The 13,444-nt window shown below is 36.9% G+C and overlaps 1 protein-coding gene across 1 annotated transcript in view; it reads right to left on the minus strand.

Moving 5' to 3' along the window:
• P3H2 (prolyl 3-hydroxylase 2) overlaps positions 1-13,444 on the minus strand; it is a 156,332-nt gene that overhangs the window by 24,093 nt on the left and 118,795 nt on the right. Inside the window, exons 4-6 of the mRNA XM_081235664.1 lie at positions 6,851-6,982; positions 4,884-5,026; positions 4,462-4,551 (exon numbers count right to left, since the gene is read on the minus strand). Of these exons, the coding sequence (XP_081091790.1) occupies positions 4,462-4,551; positions 4,884-5,026; positions 6,851-6,982 (365 nt within the window). The remainder of the gene's footprint in view (positions 1-4,461; positions 4,552-4,883; positions 5,027-6,850; positions 6,983-13,444) is intronic.

A 13,444-nucleotide genomic window follows, 5' to 3' on the forward strand; every position in this document is an offset into this window, starting at 1 on the left:
GCACAAGAAAACAAAAATAAGTAAAACAAATGTTCAACAGCAGGAAAAGGATTAACTTATTTATTGTACGTCAACTATAGATGTAGCTAAAAGTAATTTTGAAAGCTGTAAAGATATAGAAATTGCTTATGCTATCCCAAATAAAAATCAATAAATAAAAATAGAAATCTATATATAGAGAGGTACTACTTCTACAAAAGGGATGTCTTCATATGAAGAACGTTTAAAAGACAACATGGGGGACTTCCCTGGTGACACACTGGTTAAGAATCCACCTGCCAACTAAAAGCTGACTCTTTGAGAAGATAAACAAAATTGATAAACCATTAGCCAGACTCATCAAGAAAAAAAGGGAGAAGACTCAAATCAACAGAATTAGAAATGAAAAAGGAGAAGTAACAACTGACACTGTAGAAATACAAAGGCTCATGAGAGATTACTACAAGCAACTATATACCAATAAAATGGACAACCTGGAAGAAATGTACATATTCTTAGAAAAGCACAATGTTCTGAGACTGAACCAGGAAGAAATAGATAATATAAACAGACCAATCACAAGCACTGAAATTGAAACTGTGATTAAAAATCTTCCAACAAACAAAAGCCCTGGACCAAATGGCTTCACAGGCAAATTCTAACAAACATGTAGCGAAGAGCTAACACCTATCCTTCTCAAACTCTTCCAAAACATAGCAGAGGGAGGAATACTCTTCATTCTATGAGGCCACCATCACCCTGATACCAAAACCAGACAAAGATGTCACAAAAAAAGAAAACTACAGACCAATATCACTGATGAACATAGATGCAAAAATCCTCAACAAAATACTAGCAAACAGAATCCAACAGCACATTAAAAGGATCATACACCATGATCAAGTGGGGTTTATCCCAGAAATGCAAGGATTCTTCAATATACATAAATCAATCAATGTGATACACCATATTAACAAATTGAAAGATAAAAACTATATGATAATCTCAATAGATGCAGAAAAAGCTTTTGACAAAATTCAACACCCATTTATGATAAAAACCCTCCAGAAACTAGGCATAGAGGGAATTTACCTCAACATAATAAAGGCAGTATATGACAAACCCACAGCCAACATTGCTCTCAATGGTGAAAAATGAAACCATTTCCACTAAGATCAGGAACAAAACAAGGTTGCCCACTCTCACCACTATTATTCAACATAGTTTTGGAAGTTTCAGCCACAGCAATCAGAGAAGAAAAAGAAATAAAAGAAATCCAAATTGGAAAAGAAGAAGTAAAACAGTCACTGTTTGCAGTTGACATGATACTATACATAGAGAATCCTAAAGATGCTACCAGAAAACTACTAGAGCTAAACAATGAATTTGGTAAAGTAGCAGGATACAAAATTAAGGCACAGAAATCTCTTGCATTCCTCTACACTAATGATGAAAAACCTGAAAGAGAAATTAAGGAAACACCTGACTTACCATTGAAACAAAAAGAATAAAATACCTAGGAATAAACCTACCTTAAGAGATGAAAGACCTGTATGCAGAAAACTATAAGACACTGATGAAAGAAACTAAAGATGATGCAAACAGATGGAGACATATACCATGTTCTTGGATTGGAAGAATCAACATTGTGAAAATGACTATACTACCCAAAGCAATCTACAGATTCAATGAAATCCCTATCAAACTACCACTGGCATTTTTCACAGAACTAGAACAAAAAAATTCACAATTTGTATGAAACACAAAAGACCCCGAATAACCAAAGCAAACTTGAGAAAGAAAAATGGAGCTGGAGGAATCAGGCTTCCTGACTTCAGACTATATATACTACAAAGCTAGAGTAATCAAGACAATATGGTACTGGCACAAAAACAGAAATATAGATGAATGGAACAGGATAGAAAGCCCAGAGATAAACCCACACACATATGGTCACCTTATCTTTGATAAAGGAGGCAAAAATATACAATGGAGAAAAGACAGCCTCTTCAATAAGTGGTACTGGGAAAACTGGACAGCTACATGGAAAAGAATGAAATTAGAACTCTTCCTAACACCATACACAAAAATAAACTCAAAATGGATTAAAGACCTAAATGTAAGGCCAGACACTATCAAACTCTTAGAGGAAAACACAGGCAGAACACTCTATGATATCAATCACAGCAAGATCCTTTTTGACACACCTCCTAGAGAAATGGAAATAAAAACAAAAATAAATAACTGGGACCTAATGAAACTTAAAAGCTTTTGCACAGCAAAGGAAGCCATAAACAAGATGAAAACACAACCCTCAGAATGGGAGAAAATATTTGCAAACGAAGCAACTGACAAATGATTAATCTCCAAAATATACAAGCAGCTCAAGCAGCTCAATATCATAAAAACAAACAACCCAATCAAAAAATGGGCAGAAGACCTAAATAGACATTTCTCCAAAGAAGATGTACAGATGGCCAACAAACACATGAAAGGATGCTAAACATCACTAATCATTAGAGAAATGCAAATCAAAACTCCAATGAGGTATCACCTCACACCAGTCAGAATGGCCATCATCAAAAAGTCTACAAGCAATAAATGCTGGACAGAGTGTGGAGAAAAGGGAACCCTCTTGCCCTGTTGGTTTGAATTAAATTGATAGAGCCACTATGGGGAACAGTATGGAGGCTCCTTAAAAAACTAAAAATAGAACTATCATATGACCTAGCAATCCCATTACTGGGCATATACCCTGAGAAAACCATAATTCAAAAAGAGACATGTACCACAATGTTCATTGCAGCACTTTTATTTATTTATTTATTTATTTATTTTTTTTTGCGGCATGCAGGTCTCTCACTGTTTTTGCCTCTCCCGTTGCGGAGCACCAGTCTCCGGATGTGCAGGCTCAGCAGCCATGGCTCACGGGCCCAGCCACTCCACGGCATGTGGGATCCTCCCAGACCGGGACACGAACCCGTGTCCCCTGCATCGGAAGGCAGACTCTCAACCACTGCGCCACCAGCGAAGCCCATTGCAGCACTATTTACAATAGCCAGGACATGGAAGCAACATAAGTGTCCATTGACAGATGAATGGATAAAGAAGATGTGGCACAAATATACAGTGGAATATTACTCAGCCATAAAAGGAAACAAAACTGAGTTATTTCTAGTGAGGTGGATGGACTTAGAGTCTGTCTGTCATACAGTGTGAAGTAAGTCAGAAAGAGAAAAACAAATACTGTATGCTAACACATATATATCGAATCTAAAAAAGAAAAAAATTGGTTCTGAAGAACCTAGGGGCAGGGGAGGAATAAAGACACAGATGTAGAGAGTGGATTTGAGGACACGAGGAGGGGGAAGAGTAAGCTGGGACGATGTGAGAGAGTGGCATGGACATATATACACTACCAAATGTAAAATGGATAGCTAGTGGGAAGCAGCCACATAGAACAGGGAGATCAACTTGGTGCTTTGTGTCCACCTAGAGGGTTTGGATGGGGAGGGTGGGAGGGAGACACAGAGGGAGGAGATATGGGGATATATGTATATGTATAACTGATTCACTTTGTTATACAGCAGAAACTAACACACCAGTGTAAAGCAATTATATGCCAATAAAGATGTTTAAAAAATTTTAAAAAAAGAATCCACCTGCCAGTGCAGGGGACATGGGTTCGATTCTTGGGCCAGGAAGATCCCACATGCTGGAGAGCACCTAAGCCTGTGTGCCACACCTACTGATCCTGCACTCGAGAGCCCATGAGTCACAACTACAGAGCCCACATGCCACAACTACTGAGCTCATGCTCTGCAGCTACTGAAACCCACATGGTCTAGGGCTCGTGTGTCGCAACAACTGAGCCTGTGTGCTGTAACTACTGAAGCCTGCGTACCTAGAGTCCATGTTCCACAACAAGAGAAGCCACCTCAATGAGAAGCACACGCACCGCAAAGAAGAATAGCCCCCGCTCGCCACAACTAGAGAAAGCCAGAAAGCCTGCACAGAGCAAGATCCAACGCAACCCAAAAAAATAAGAAAAAAGAAGGCAACAGAGACACGTGGAAAAAAGTAGTCAGCATGATAGGTAGTACGATTGTGACTGATTCTGTTCTTTTGAAGTCTTTTTATTGTTTAAAATGTTTAAGAGAAATGTTTAAAGAAAATACAAAATATTGCATACAGATATTAGGAAATAAAACAATCCTGAGGCAAACATATCATATTCAAAACATTTCTTTCCTATTCAAGTATATTTGCTTTTGACTTTAGCTCTCAGTGACATGGAAATCTGTTAAAGTCTTTTACAGTTCATCACATATACAGGGTAAACACACCCTCCCTCCAGTGTTTGTTTACAAAAGGCAGGGGATTATAATCTTCAACAAAAGGGGCTGGACAATACAATCATAAATAAGAAGTGCGCCGAATAGTTCCTTTAAAGACCTTTTCCTCTCTCCTCTTTGTTCTTACCGGCTCAGTGTATGAAAATCCCAGACCCTCTGCAGCTGATTTTATTAGTTCTGATTCCAGTTTATGATGCTTCACAAACATCGCCAAATCCTACAGAAAAAAAAAAAAAAGAAAATGTATACTTAAATAACAGTTAAAAGGTATGATTAATGTTCAAGTGGAAATAATTTTCTTTAGACAGTAACAAATGAGCTAAAAAATATTCACAGCTGCAAAAAATGTCTCTATCTCTGTAGATTTTCGCAAGCTAGCACATAGGTGAAAAACACGCTTTTAGCAATACTAATTAAAGTTGCAAAGAACTGAGTCCTAGAACTTTTACTAAATTGTTAGCTATCTTTAAGAGAAGTCTTATATTTTTACCAGCTCTCCCCAGAGCACTGAGCAGAATAATGAGTTTCTTCTCAGAACATGGGTCTTACCTCTCTGGCCTGGATAGATGCTGGGTCAGTGCTGTCATCCAACAGACTCTCATAGTAATCCACGTTGTCTCTGACATCCTCGTCATCTGGATGGAGTAGAAGATAGGCCTTGGCACACTCCAAGGCTTTCACATATTCGCCAACTGAAAAACCCAGGAGTTGGGGCATTAGAGTCAGCCTAGGTTGGTCTACAAAATTTTTAAAAGATATGTCAACATGTCCATGAGAGTCAGCATGAAATGATCAGTAAGAGGGAAGATGCTACCTACTGTATAGCACAGGGAACCCTACTCAATACTCTGTAATAACCAATATGGGGAAAGAACCTGAAAAAGAATGGATATATGTATATGTATAACTGAACCACTTTGCTTTACACCTGAAACTAACACAACATTGTCAATCAACTGTACTACAATATAAAATAAAAATTAAAGAAAAGAGGGATGATGCCATGAGGTTGAGTAGAAGCAGCAGAAATAGTTGTAGATGAAAGGAAGGACAGGATTTCAGGTATTCCAAAGGTACTAACTTCGGTCTGCTATGCTGCTAGATGTCTTCAACAAATTATCAAAAGCTCCACCTGAAGATATTTGCTGGCAACTTACATTATTTAATACAGAGTAGAATTTTTGAAGTTAATTCTGATTTTTGTACTGAATTTGAAAACATGATATCTAAGACCAATTTCAGCAATCCAAATTCTATTAATTGCTTTTAAACCTAAGATGCTCACTCTTTCTTTCTCAATGAGATAAATGGAAATTAAAACTTTATTGAGGGGCTTCCCTGGTGGCGCAGTGGTTGAGAGTCCACCTGCCGATGCAGGGGACACGGGTTCGTGGCCTGGTCTGGGAAGATCCCACATGCCGCGGAGCGGCTGGGCGTGTGAGCCATGGCCGCTGAGCCTGTGCGTCCGGAGCCTGTGCTCCGCAACGGGAGAGGCCACAGCAGTGAGAGGCCCGCGTACCGCAAAAGAAAAAAAAAACAACTTTATTGAGATATCAATTTTCACGTAATGATTTGGGAATATTTAAAATTTGATAATATATTCTATTGCTGTGCAATGAAAAGTGTACTCCGTGTGGAGAAAAAAATCGGCAACATCTGTCAAAATTACAAACAAATAAACCATTTGATGCAGCAACTGTACTTCCAGAAATTTATCCTATAGATATTTACATGCAAATGTAAATGACATACAGGAAATATTATTCATTTGATCACTGATTGTAATAGTAAAATATTATAAGCAACACAATGCTCATCAGTAAGGAGACACATTAAATAAATTATAGTATGGTGATATCTAGATATAAAGAAAAATTAATGAGGAGGATCTTTATGTACTGAAACAACTAGATTGAACCATATAAAACTGCCAAAATTTGACCATTTTTGACCAAGCAAAAGGGAATTTCATAGGTCCAACATACTAAAAACAATCTGATATGTATCATTAAGTGAAGAAAACAATGTGAGGAAGAGTGTAAATAATGTGCTATCTTCTATGTGTAAGAGGTAAAATAATTCAGAGACACTGTGTGTGTGTGTGTGTGTTGTTTCTGTATAAAATTTTGGAAGGGTAAATGAGAAACTGTGGATTTTAGGGCATGAAATTGGGTTGTGGGGAAAAGAAAGAGAGAGAGGTTTTTAAATATTTAGTCTTTAAACCTGTGAGTATATTATCTTTTCAAATTAAATCGAAAAATTAAATTTAAAAATCACATAAAATATCAATCTAGTATAACTTTCAGGGCATTGTCACAACATTTGCCCACTTGTGGTTTCACCTTCTGCTCTTGTTCTGAGCTGTAGTGATGTGAGGTGAGAGAGAAAATGCATACACCCCCGTAGCTTGATTACAACTGAGGAAGGCAGAGGACTAACCCACAAAAATTCGATGTCTGTTGTGATGAGCCACACCCCTTCCCCCCAAAGTTTTTCACAGATAATCCACGCTTTACCTCGATAGTAGGCAAACTGTAGGTAGTCATAATGTAGGGGAAGAAAGTTCTCGATTGGTGAGAGGCGGCCAGGGCGGGTGGCAAGTTCCCTCACGCATTCATGCTGACAAACCAGCACCTGCACATAGTGATCTGAAAAACAAGAGTCAAGAAGTGGGTCCCTCTCATCTGCTCAATGTCCAGACTTCAAAGTGAGAAACACGGTTACACAGGGCATCTCACCTCACCATACATTCTTAGAGAGATATCATTATTATCCTCATTCATGATCAGAAGTCCTTTTCACAAAGAAAGTAAGTGACTCACCAAGGCTTCCTAACCAGTGATCACTAGACTAATTACTAGTAGATTCTAAATGTATAGCACTCTTTCCTTCTGTGTATTCTTCTTCTACATCTCCTGAAAGTGACATAGGCCATCTCATCCCACCCATGCCCAGATGAGTAGATTACTTTCTTATTTAACAACTTGGGGGTCTCTTTTTGGACTTTAGATGGCCTGAAGCGTCCTGGAGTCAGGGTGGGAAGTTCAGATCCCAGTTATGTTAAGGACCGGTTGAGAAAAAGGAACTGCCATGTACGTGGGGAGTTCACGCAGAGAAGTGAAACCACAATGCTCTTTTTCCTTGTTAATATTTTCAAGCCACTTTTACTAAAGGGGAAATAAAAACAACATTCTCTTACATCTATTGATCAGGAACCTATTCTACCCAGTTACAAATTAGTCTATCACCTGGACATTATAAATCCTAATACTGAAGGGACTGGTAAAATAGGAGAAGGATGAAAGCTAAAGAACTTGAAGAAGGATTTTGCCTCTTTTTTTTTTGTTCCCCTTTCTTTGTTCCCATTCTTCTCACTTGCAAACAGGCGAGGATCCTGAAGTGCAGGAGTTTTCATGCTCCTTTTAGCTCTGGGTTCTATCTCATACAAGCATGAGCTGAGGAAACACAAGTGGCTAATATCCCAGAAAGAAAACCCTTCTTACATTTTGCCCCGACTCTGATTTTTACAATGAAGATAGAGGCAGTCTTTTCCATTAAGAGAATAGTCCATTCATGCTTGTGCAGAGCAAGTTCTCTTGAGAATAATGATAAAACCACCCGACTTCATGACTGTACAGTCTAATCCACAACTGCCTCTTTTCAAAAGGCTTTCTATTATGCAGAGTCTGGCTTGTATCTAGATGACCTTAAAGAGGGACCCCCAAAACACAACAGAAAGGAAACATCTGTTTCCTGCTGTGTAGGGAAATGTGCTAGTTCTCTTAAAACCTAGCTAACTCAATCTAATATAGTACAGCTAATAGGATCACTATCATACATTGGTTCTTAATTTCAGTTGGAAGACATGAGGAGAAGAATGGGTTATGTTTATTTGATTAGCATGTTATAAATAAATAGCTAGCTATTTTATTTCTTAAGAAAACAACAAACAACTCTCAAGCATTTCTCCTAGTTTCGCTGGCCATTTGCTTTCCTCTTTACCTTTTAATATGCACTACTAATTCAAAATGACAAGCAAAAGGAAAAGGTGGGAAACACACCCAACAGGAATCCACAATCTGAATGAGGTATTTTTCAAAGTACGACATTAATAGCAGCAAAATAAACGTGACAAAATGATATCCTTTAGGGCTTCATTGAGCATGGCTGGTAATAAATAACTGCATTCAGAAGCCATTTGTAGTTTTCTCCAATTGGTAATGTTCTTCCAACTTTAAAAGTAAAAAATTCTGGCTTTCTAAATACATTCTGTATTTTAAAAGCTGGACTCCTAATCGAGAATAGTTTTGAACCAGGCAGGAATTTACATAGTTAGAGGAATGATATCCCTTTTTATTAGTTGTATTCCTTGTCTCCTTTCTATATCAAAAGTTATTGTGAAATTATTATGTTTTAATAGGTTTGAGATTCAAGACACTCGCATGGGAATACTTTTAAAGATTTCCATCTCATAATGAATTGGATATGCTTCAAATTCCTGAGAAGACTTACCATATTCCTGTAACATATAATATTTGATTAAATTTGAGGGACTATGAATTTTTTATCACTTTTATTTACTGGAAGTGGGGTGATGGGGTGGTAGCTGTGTTAGTATTAGGAGCCTGATTTAGGAGACTTCTATTATTTTCCAGCAACCAACAGGCTGTGGTGACCTCAGAAAATTTTGAAATGTTAATTTGTGGGAATTTGTCAGTCAATTCTCTTAAACCAGATCTAGGACATTTGACAAAGCTGTTCAGTGGCCATTGGTAGAGGTAGGTATAGAGATGAATGTGGGAATGAAAGCAGGGAACCTATCCTTAAAAAAAACTACAAGATAGTAAACTGAAATAAGGGAAAAGCCTGCCCATTCTCAAATAAAAGATTAAGTTAAAGAAATATTCAGCAGTTGAAATGTGAAGCACACATAAAAGTGACATTCAAATGAGCAGTGTTTACAAAACTGCAAGTAAATGGCTCTGGTAGAGGCCCAACAAAATAAAACCTTATGGGAAAAAAATCCCCAATAATGCTGTATTGATTTTAAGTGAATTGAGTTGAACTTGGGTAATTGAATGTGTAGCAAATAAATCACTTGACAAATAATATATTTATAATAGCCAAGATATGGAAGCAGTCTAAGTGCCCATCAATAGATGAATGTATAAAGAAGATCTGATATATGTGCACACACAATAGAACAGTACTCAGCCCTCAGCCATAAAAAAGAATGAAATCTTGTTACTTGTGACAACATGGATGGACCTAGAAGGTATTATGCTAATAAGTCAGAAAGAGGAAGAAAAATACTATATGGTTTCACTTATCTGTGCAATCTAAAAACAAAACAAAGCAAAACCGAACAAATGAACAAACATAACAAAACAGAGACAGAGTTATAGATATAGAGAACAACTGGGCCAGAGGGGTAGGTGGTGGGGGAGGAATAAAATAGGTGAGGGAGCTTAAGACATACAAACTTCCAGTTGCAAATAAGTCATGGTTATGAAATGTACAGTGTGGAGAATATAGTCAATAACTATGTAATATCTTTGTATGGTGACATATTGTAACTAGATTTATTGTGGTGATCAGTTTGAAATGTATGGAAATATATATATTTCTAAAATGTAAAAAAAAAAGGCTAAAAGAAGGCACATCGATTTTCAGTTTACTTCTTAGTCTAAATTTTGATAGATATTTCCTAATTATCCCTCTAAAAAACCTCAACACAAACTTGCACAAGGCTCTTAGATAGCCTCATCCACCAGAGGGCAGACAGCAGAAGCAAGAAGAACTACAATCCTGCAGCCTGTGGAACAAAAACCACATTCACAGAAAGATAGACAAGATGAAAAGGCAGAGGGCTATGTATCAGATGAAGGGACAAGATAAAACCCCATAAAAACAACTAAATGAAGTGGAGGTAGGCAACCTTCCAGAAAAACAATTCAGAATGATAGTGAAGATGATCCAGCACCTCAGAAAAACAATGAATGCAAAGATCAAGTAGATGCAAGAAATGTTTAACAAAGACCTAGAAGAATTAAAGAACAAACAGAGATGAACAATACAATAACTGAAATGAAAAATACACTAGAAGGAATCAATAGCAGAATAACTGAGGCAGAAAAACAGATAAGTGACCTGAAAGGCAGAATGGTGGAATTCACTGCTGTGGAACAGAATAAAGAAAAAAGAATGAAAAGAAATGAAGACAGCCTAAGAGACCTCTGGGACAATATTAAATGCAAAAACATTCGCATTATAGGGGTCCCAGAAGCAGAAGAGAGAGAGAAAGGACCCGAGAAAATATCTGAAGATATTATAGTCAAAAACTTCCCTAACATGGGAAAGGAAATAGCCACCCAAGTCCAGAAAGCACAGAGAGTCCCATATAGGTTAAACCCAAGGAGAAACATGTGGAGACACATAGTAATCAAACTGGTAAAAATTAAAGACAAAGAAAAATTATTCAAAGCAGCAAGGGAAAAATGACAAATAACATACAAGGGAACTCCCATAAGGTTAACAGCTGATTTCTCAGAAGAAACTCTACAAGCCAGAGGGAGTGACATGACATATTTAAAGTTATAAAAGGGAAGGACCTACAACCAAGATTACTCTACCCAGCAAGGATCTCATTCATTTTCAATGGAGAAATCAGAAGATTTACAATCAAAAGCTAAGAGAATTCAGCACCACCAAACCAGCTCTACAACAAATGCTGAAGGAACTTCTCAAAGTGGGAAACACAAGAGAAGAAAAGGACCTACAAAAACAAACCCAAAACAATTAAGAAAATGGTCATAGGAACATACCTATTGATAATTACATTAAACATGAATGGATTAAATGCTCTAACCAAAAGACACAGGCTCGCTGAATGGATATAAAAACAAAACCCATATATATGCTATCTACAAAAGACCCACTTCAGACCTAGGGACACATACAGACTGAAAGTGAGGGGATGGAAAAAGATATTCCATGCAAACGGAAATCAAAAGAAAGTTGGAGTAGCAATACTCATATAAAATAAAATAGACTTTAAAATAAAGAATGTTACAAGAGACAAGGAAGGACACTACATAATGATCAAGGGATCAATCCAAGAAGAAGATATAACAATTATAAATATATACGTACACACCATAGGAGCACCTCAATACATAAGGCAACTGCTATCAGCTATAAAAGAGGAAATTGACAGTAACACAGTAACAGTGGGGGACCTTAAAACCTCACTTACACCAATGGACAGATCATCAAGACAGAATATTAATAAGGAAACACAAGCTTTAAATGACACAATAGACCAGATAGATTTAATTGATATTCATAGGACATTCCATCCAAAAACAGCAGATTCTTCTCAAGTGTGCACGGGACATTCTACAGGATAGATCACATCTTGGGTCACAAATCAAACCTCAGGAAATTTAAGAAAATTGAAATCATATCAAGCATCTTTTCTGACCACAATGTTATGATATTAGAAATTAATTAAAGGGGAAAAAATGTAAAAAACACAAATACATGGAGGATAAAAAATACGTGGCTAAAGAACCAAGAGATCACTGAAGAAATCAAAGAGGAAATCAAAAAATACTTAGAGACAAATGACAATGAAAACATGATGATCCAGAACCTATGGGACACAGCAAAAGTGGTTCTAAGAGGGAAGTTTATCACAATACAATCCTACCTCAAGAAACAACAAACATCTCAAATAACCAATCTAACCTTACACCTAAAGGAACTAGAGAAAGAAGAACGAACAAAACCCAAAGTTAGTAGAAGGAAAGAAATCATAAAGATCAGAGCAGAAATAAATGAAATAGAAACAAAGAAAACAATAACAAATGTCAATAAAACTAAAAGCTGGATCTTTGAGAAGATAAACAAAATTGATAAACCACTAGCCAGGCTCATGAAGAAAAGTAGGGAGAGAACTCAAATCAAAAAAATTAGAAATGAAAGAGAAGTTACAACAGACACCACAGAAATACAAAGCATCCTAAGAGACTACTACAAGAAACTCTATGCCAATAAAATGGACAACCTGGAAGAAATGGACAAATTCTTAGAAAGGTATAACCTTCCAATACTGAACCAGGAAAAAATAGAAAATATAAACAGACCAATCACAAGTAATGAAATTGAAACTGTGATCAAAAATCTTCCAACAAACAAAAGTCCAGGACCAGAATTCTATCAAACATTTAGAGAAGAGCTAACATCCATCCTTCTCAAACTCTTCCAAAAAATTGCAGAGGAAGGAGCACTCCCAATCACATTCTATGAGGCCACCATCACCCTGATACCAAAACCAGGCAAAGATACTATAAAAAAAATTATAGACCAATATCACTGATGAATATAGATGCAAAAATCCTCAACAAAATACTATCAAACAGAATCCAACAGCACATTAAAAGCATCATACACCATGATCAAGTGGGATTTATCCCAGGGATGCAAGGATTCTTTACTATATGCAAATCAATCAATGTGACACACCATATTAACAAATTGAAGAAGAAAAACCATATGATCATCTCAATAGATGCAGAAAAAGCTTTTGACAAAATTCAACACCCATTTATGATAAAAACTCTCCAGAAAGTGGACATACAGGGAACCTACCTCAACATAATAAAGGCCATATATGACAAACCCACAGCAAACATCATTCTCAATGGTGAAAAACTAAAAGCATTTGATCTAAGATCAGGAACAAGGCAAGGATGTCCACTCTCACCACTATTATTCAACATAGTTTTCGAGGTCCTAGCCATGGCAATCAGAGAAGAAAAAGAAATAAACTGAACACAAATTGGAAAAGAAGAAGTAAAACTGTCACTTCCTGCAGATGACATGATACTATACATAGAGAATCCTAAAAATGTCACCAGAAAACTAATAGAGCTAATCAATGAATTTGGTAATGTTGCAGGATACAAAATTAATGCACAGAAATCTCATGCATTCCTATACACTAATGATGAAAAATCTGAAAGGGAAATTAAGGAAACACTCCCATTTACCACTGTAACCAAAAGAATAAAATACCTAGGAACAAACTTACCTAGGCAGACAAAAGA

The sequence above is a fragment of the Mesoplodon bidens genome (genome assembly GCF_964165515.1).
Source record: "Mesoplodon bidens genome assembly, chromosome: 5".
NCBI classification, from domain to species: domain Eukaryota; kingdom Metazoa; phylum Chordata; class Mammalia; order Artiodactyla; family Ziphiidae; genus Mesoplodon; species Mesoplodon bidens.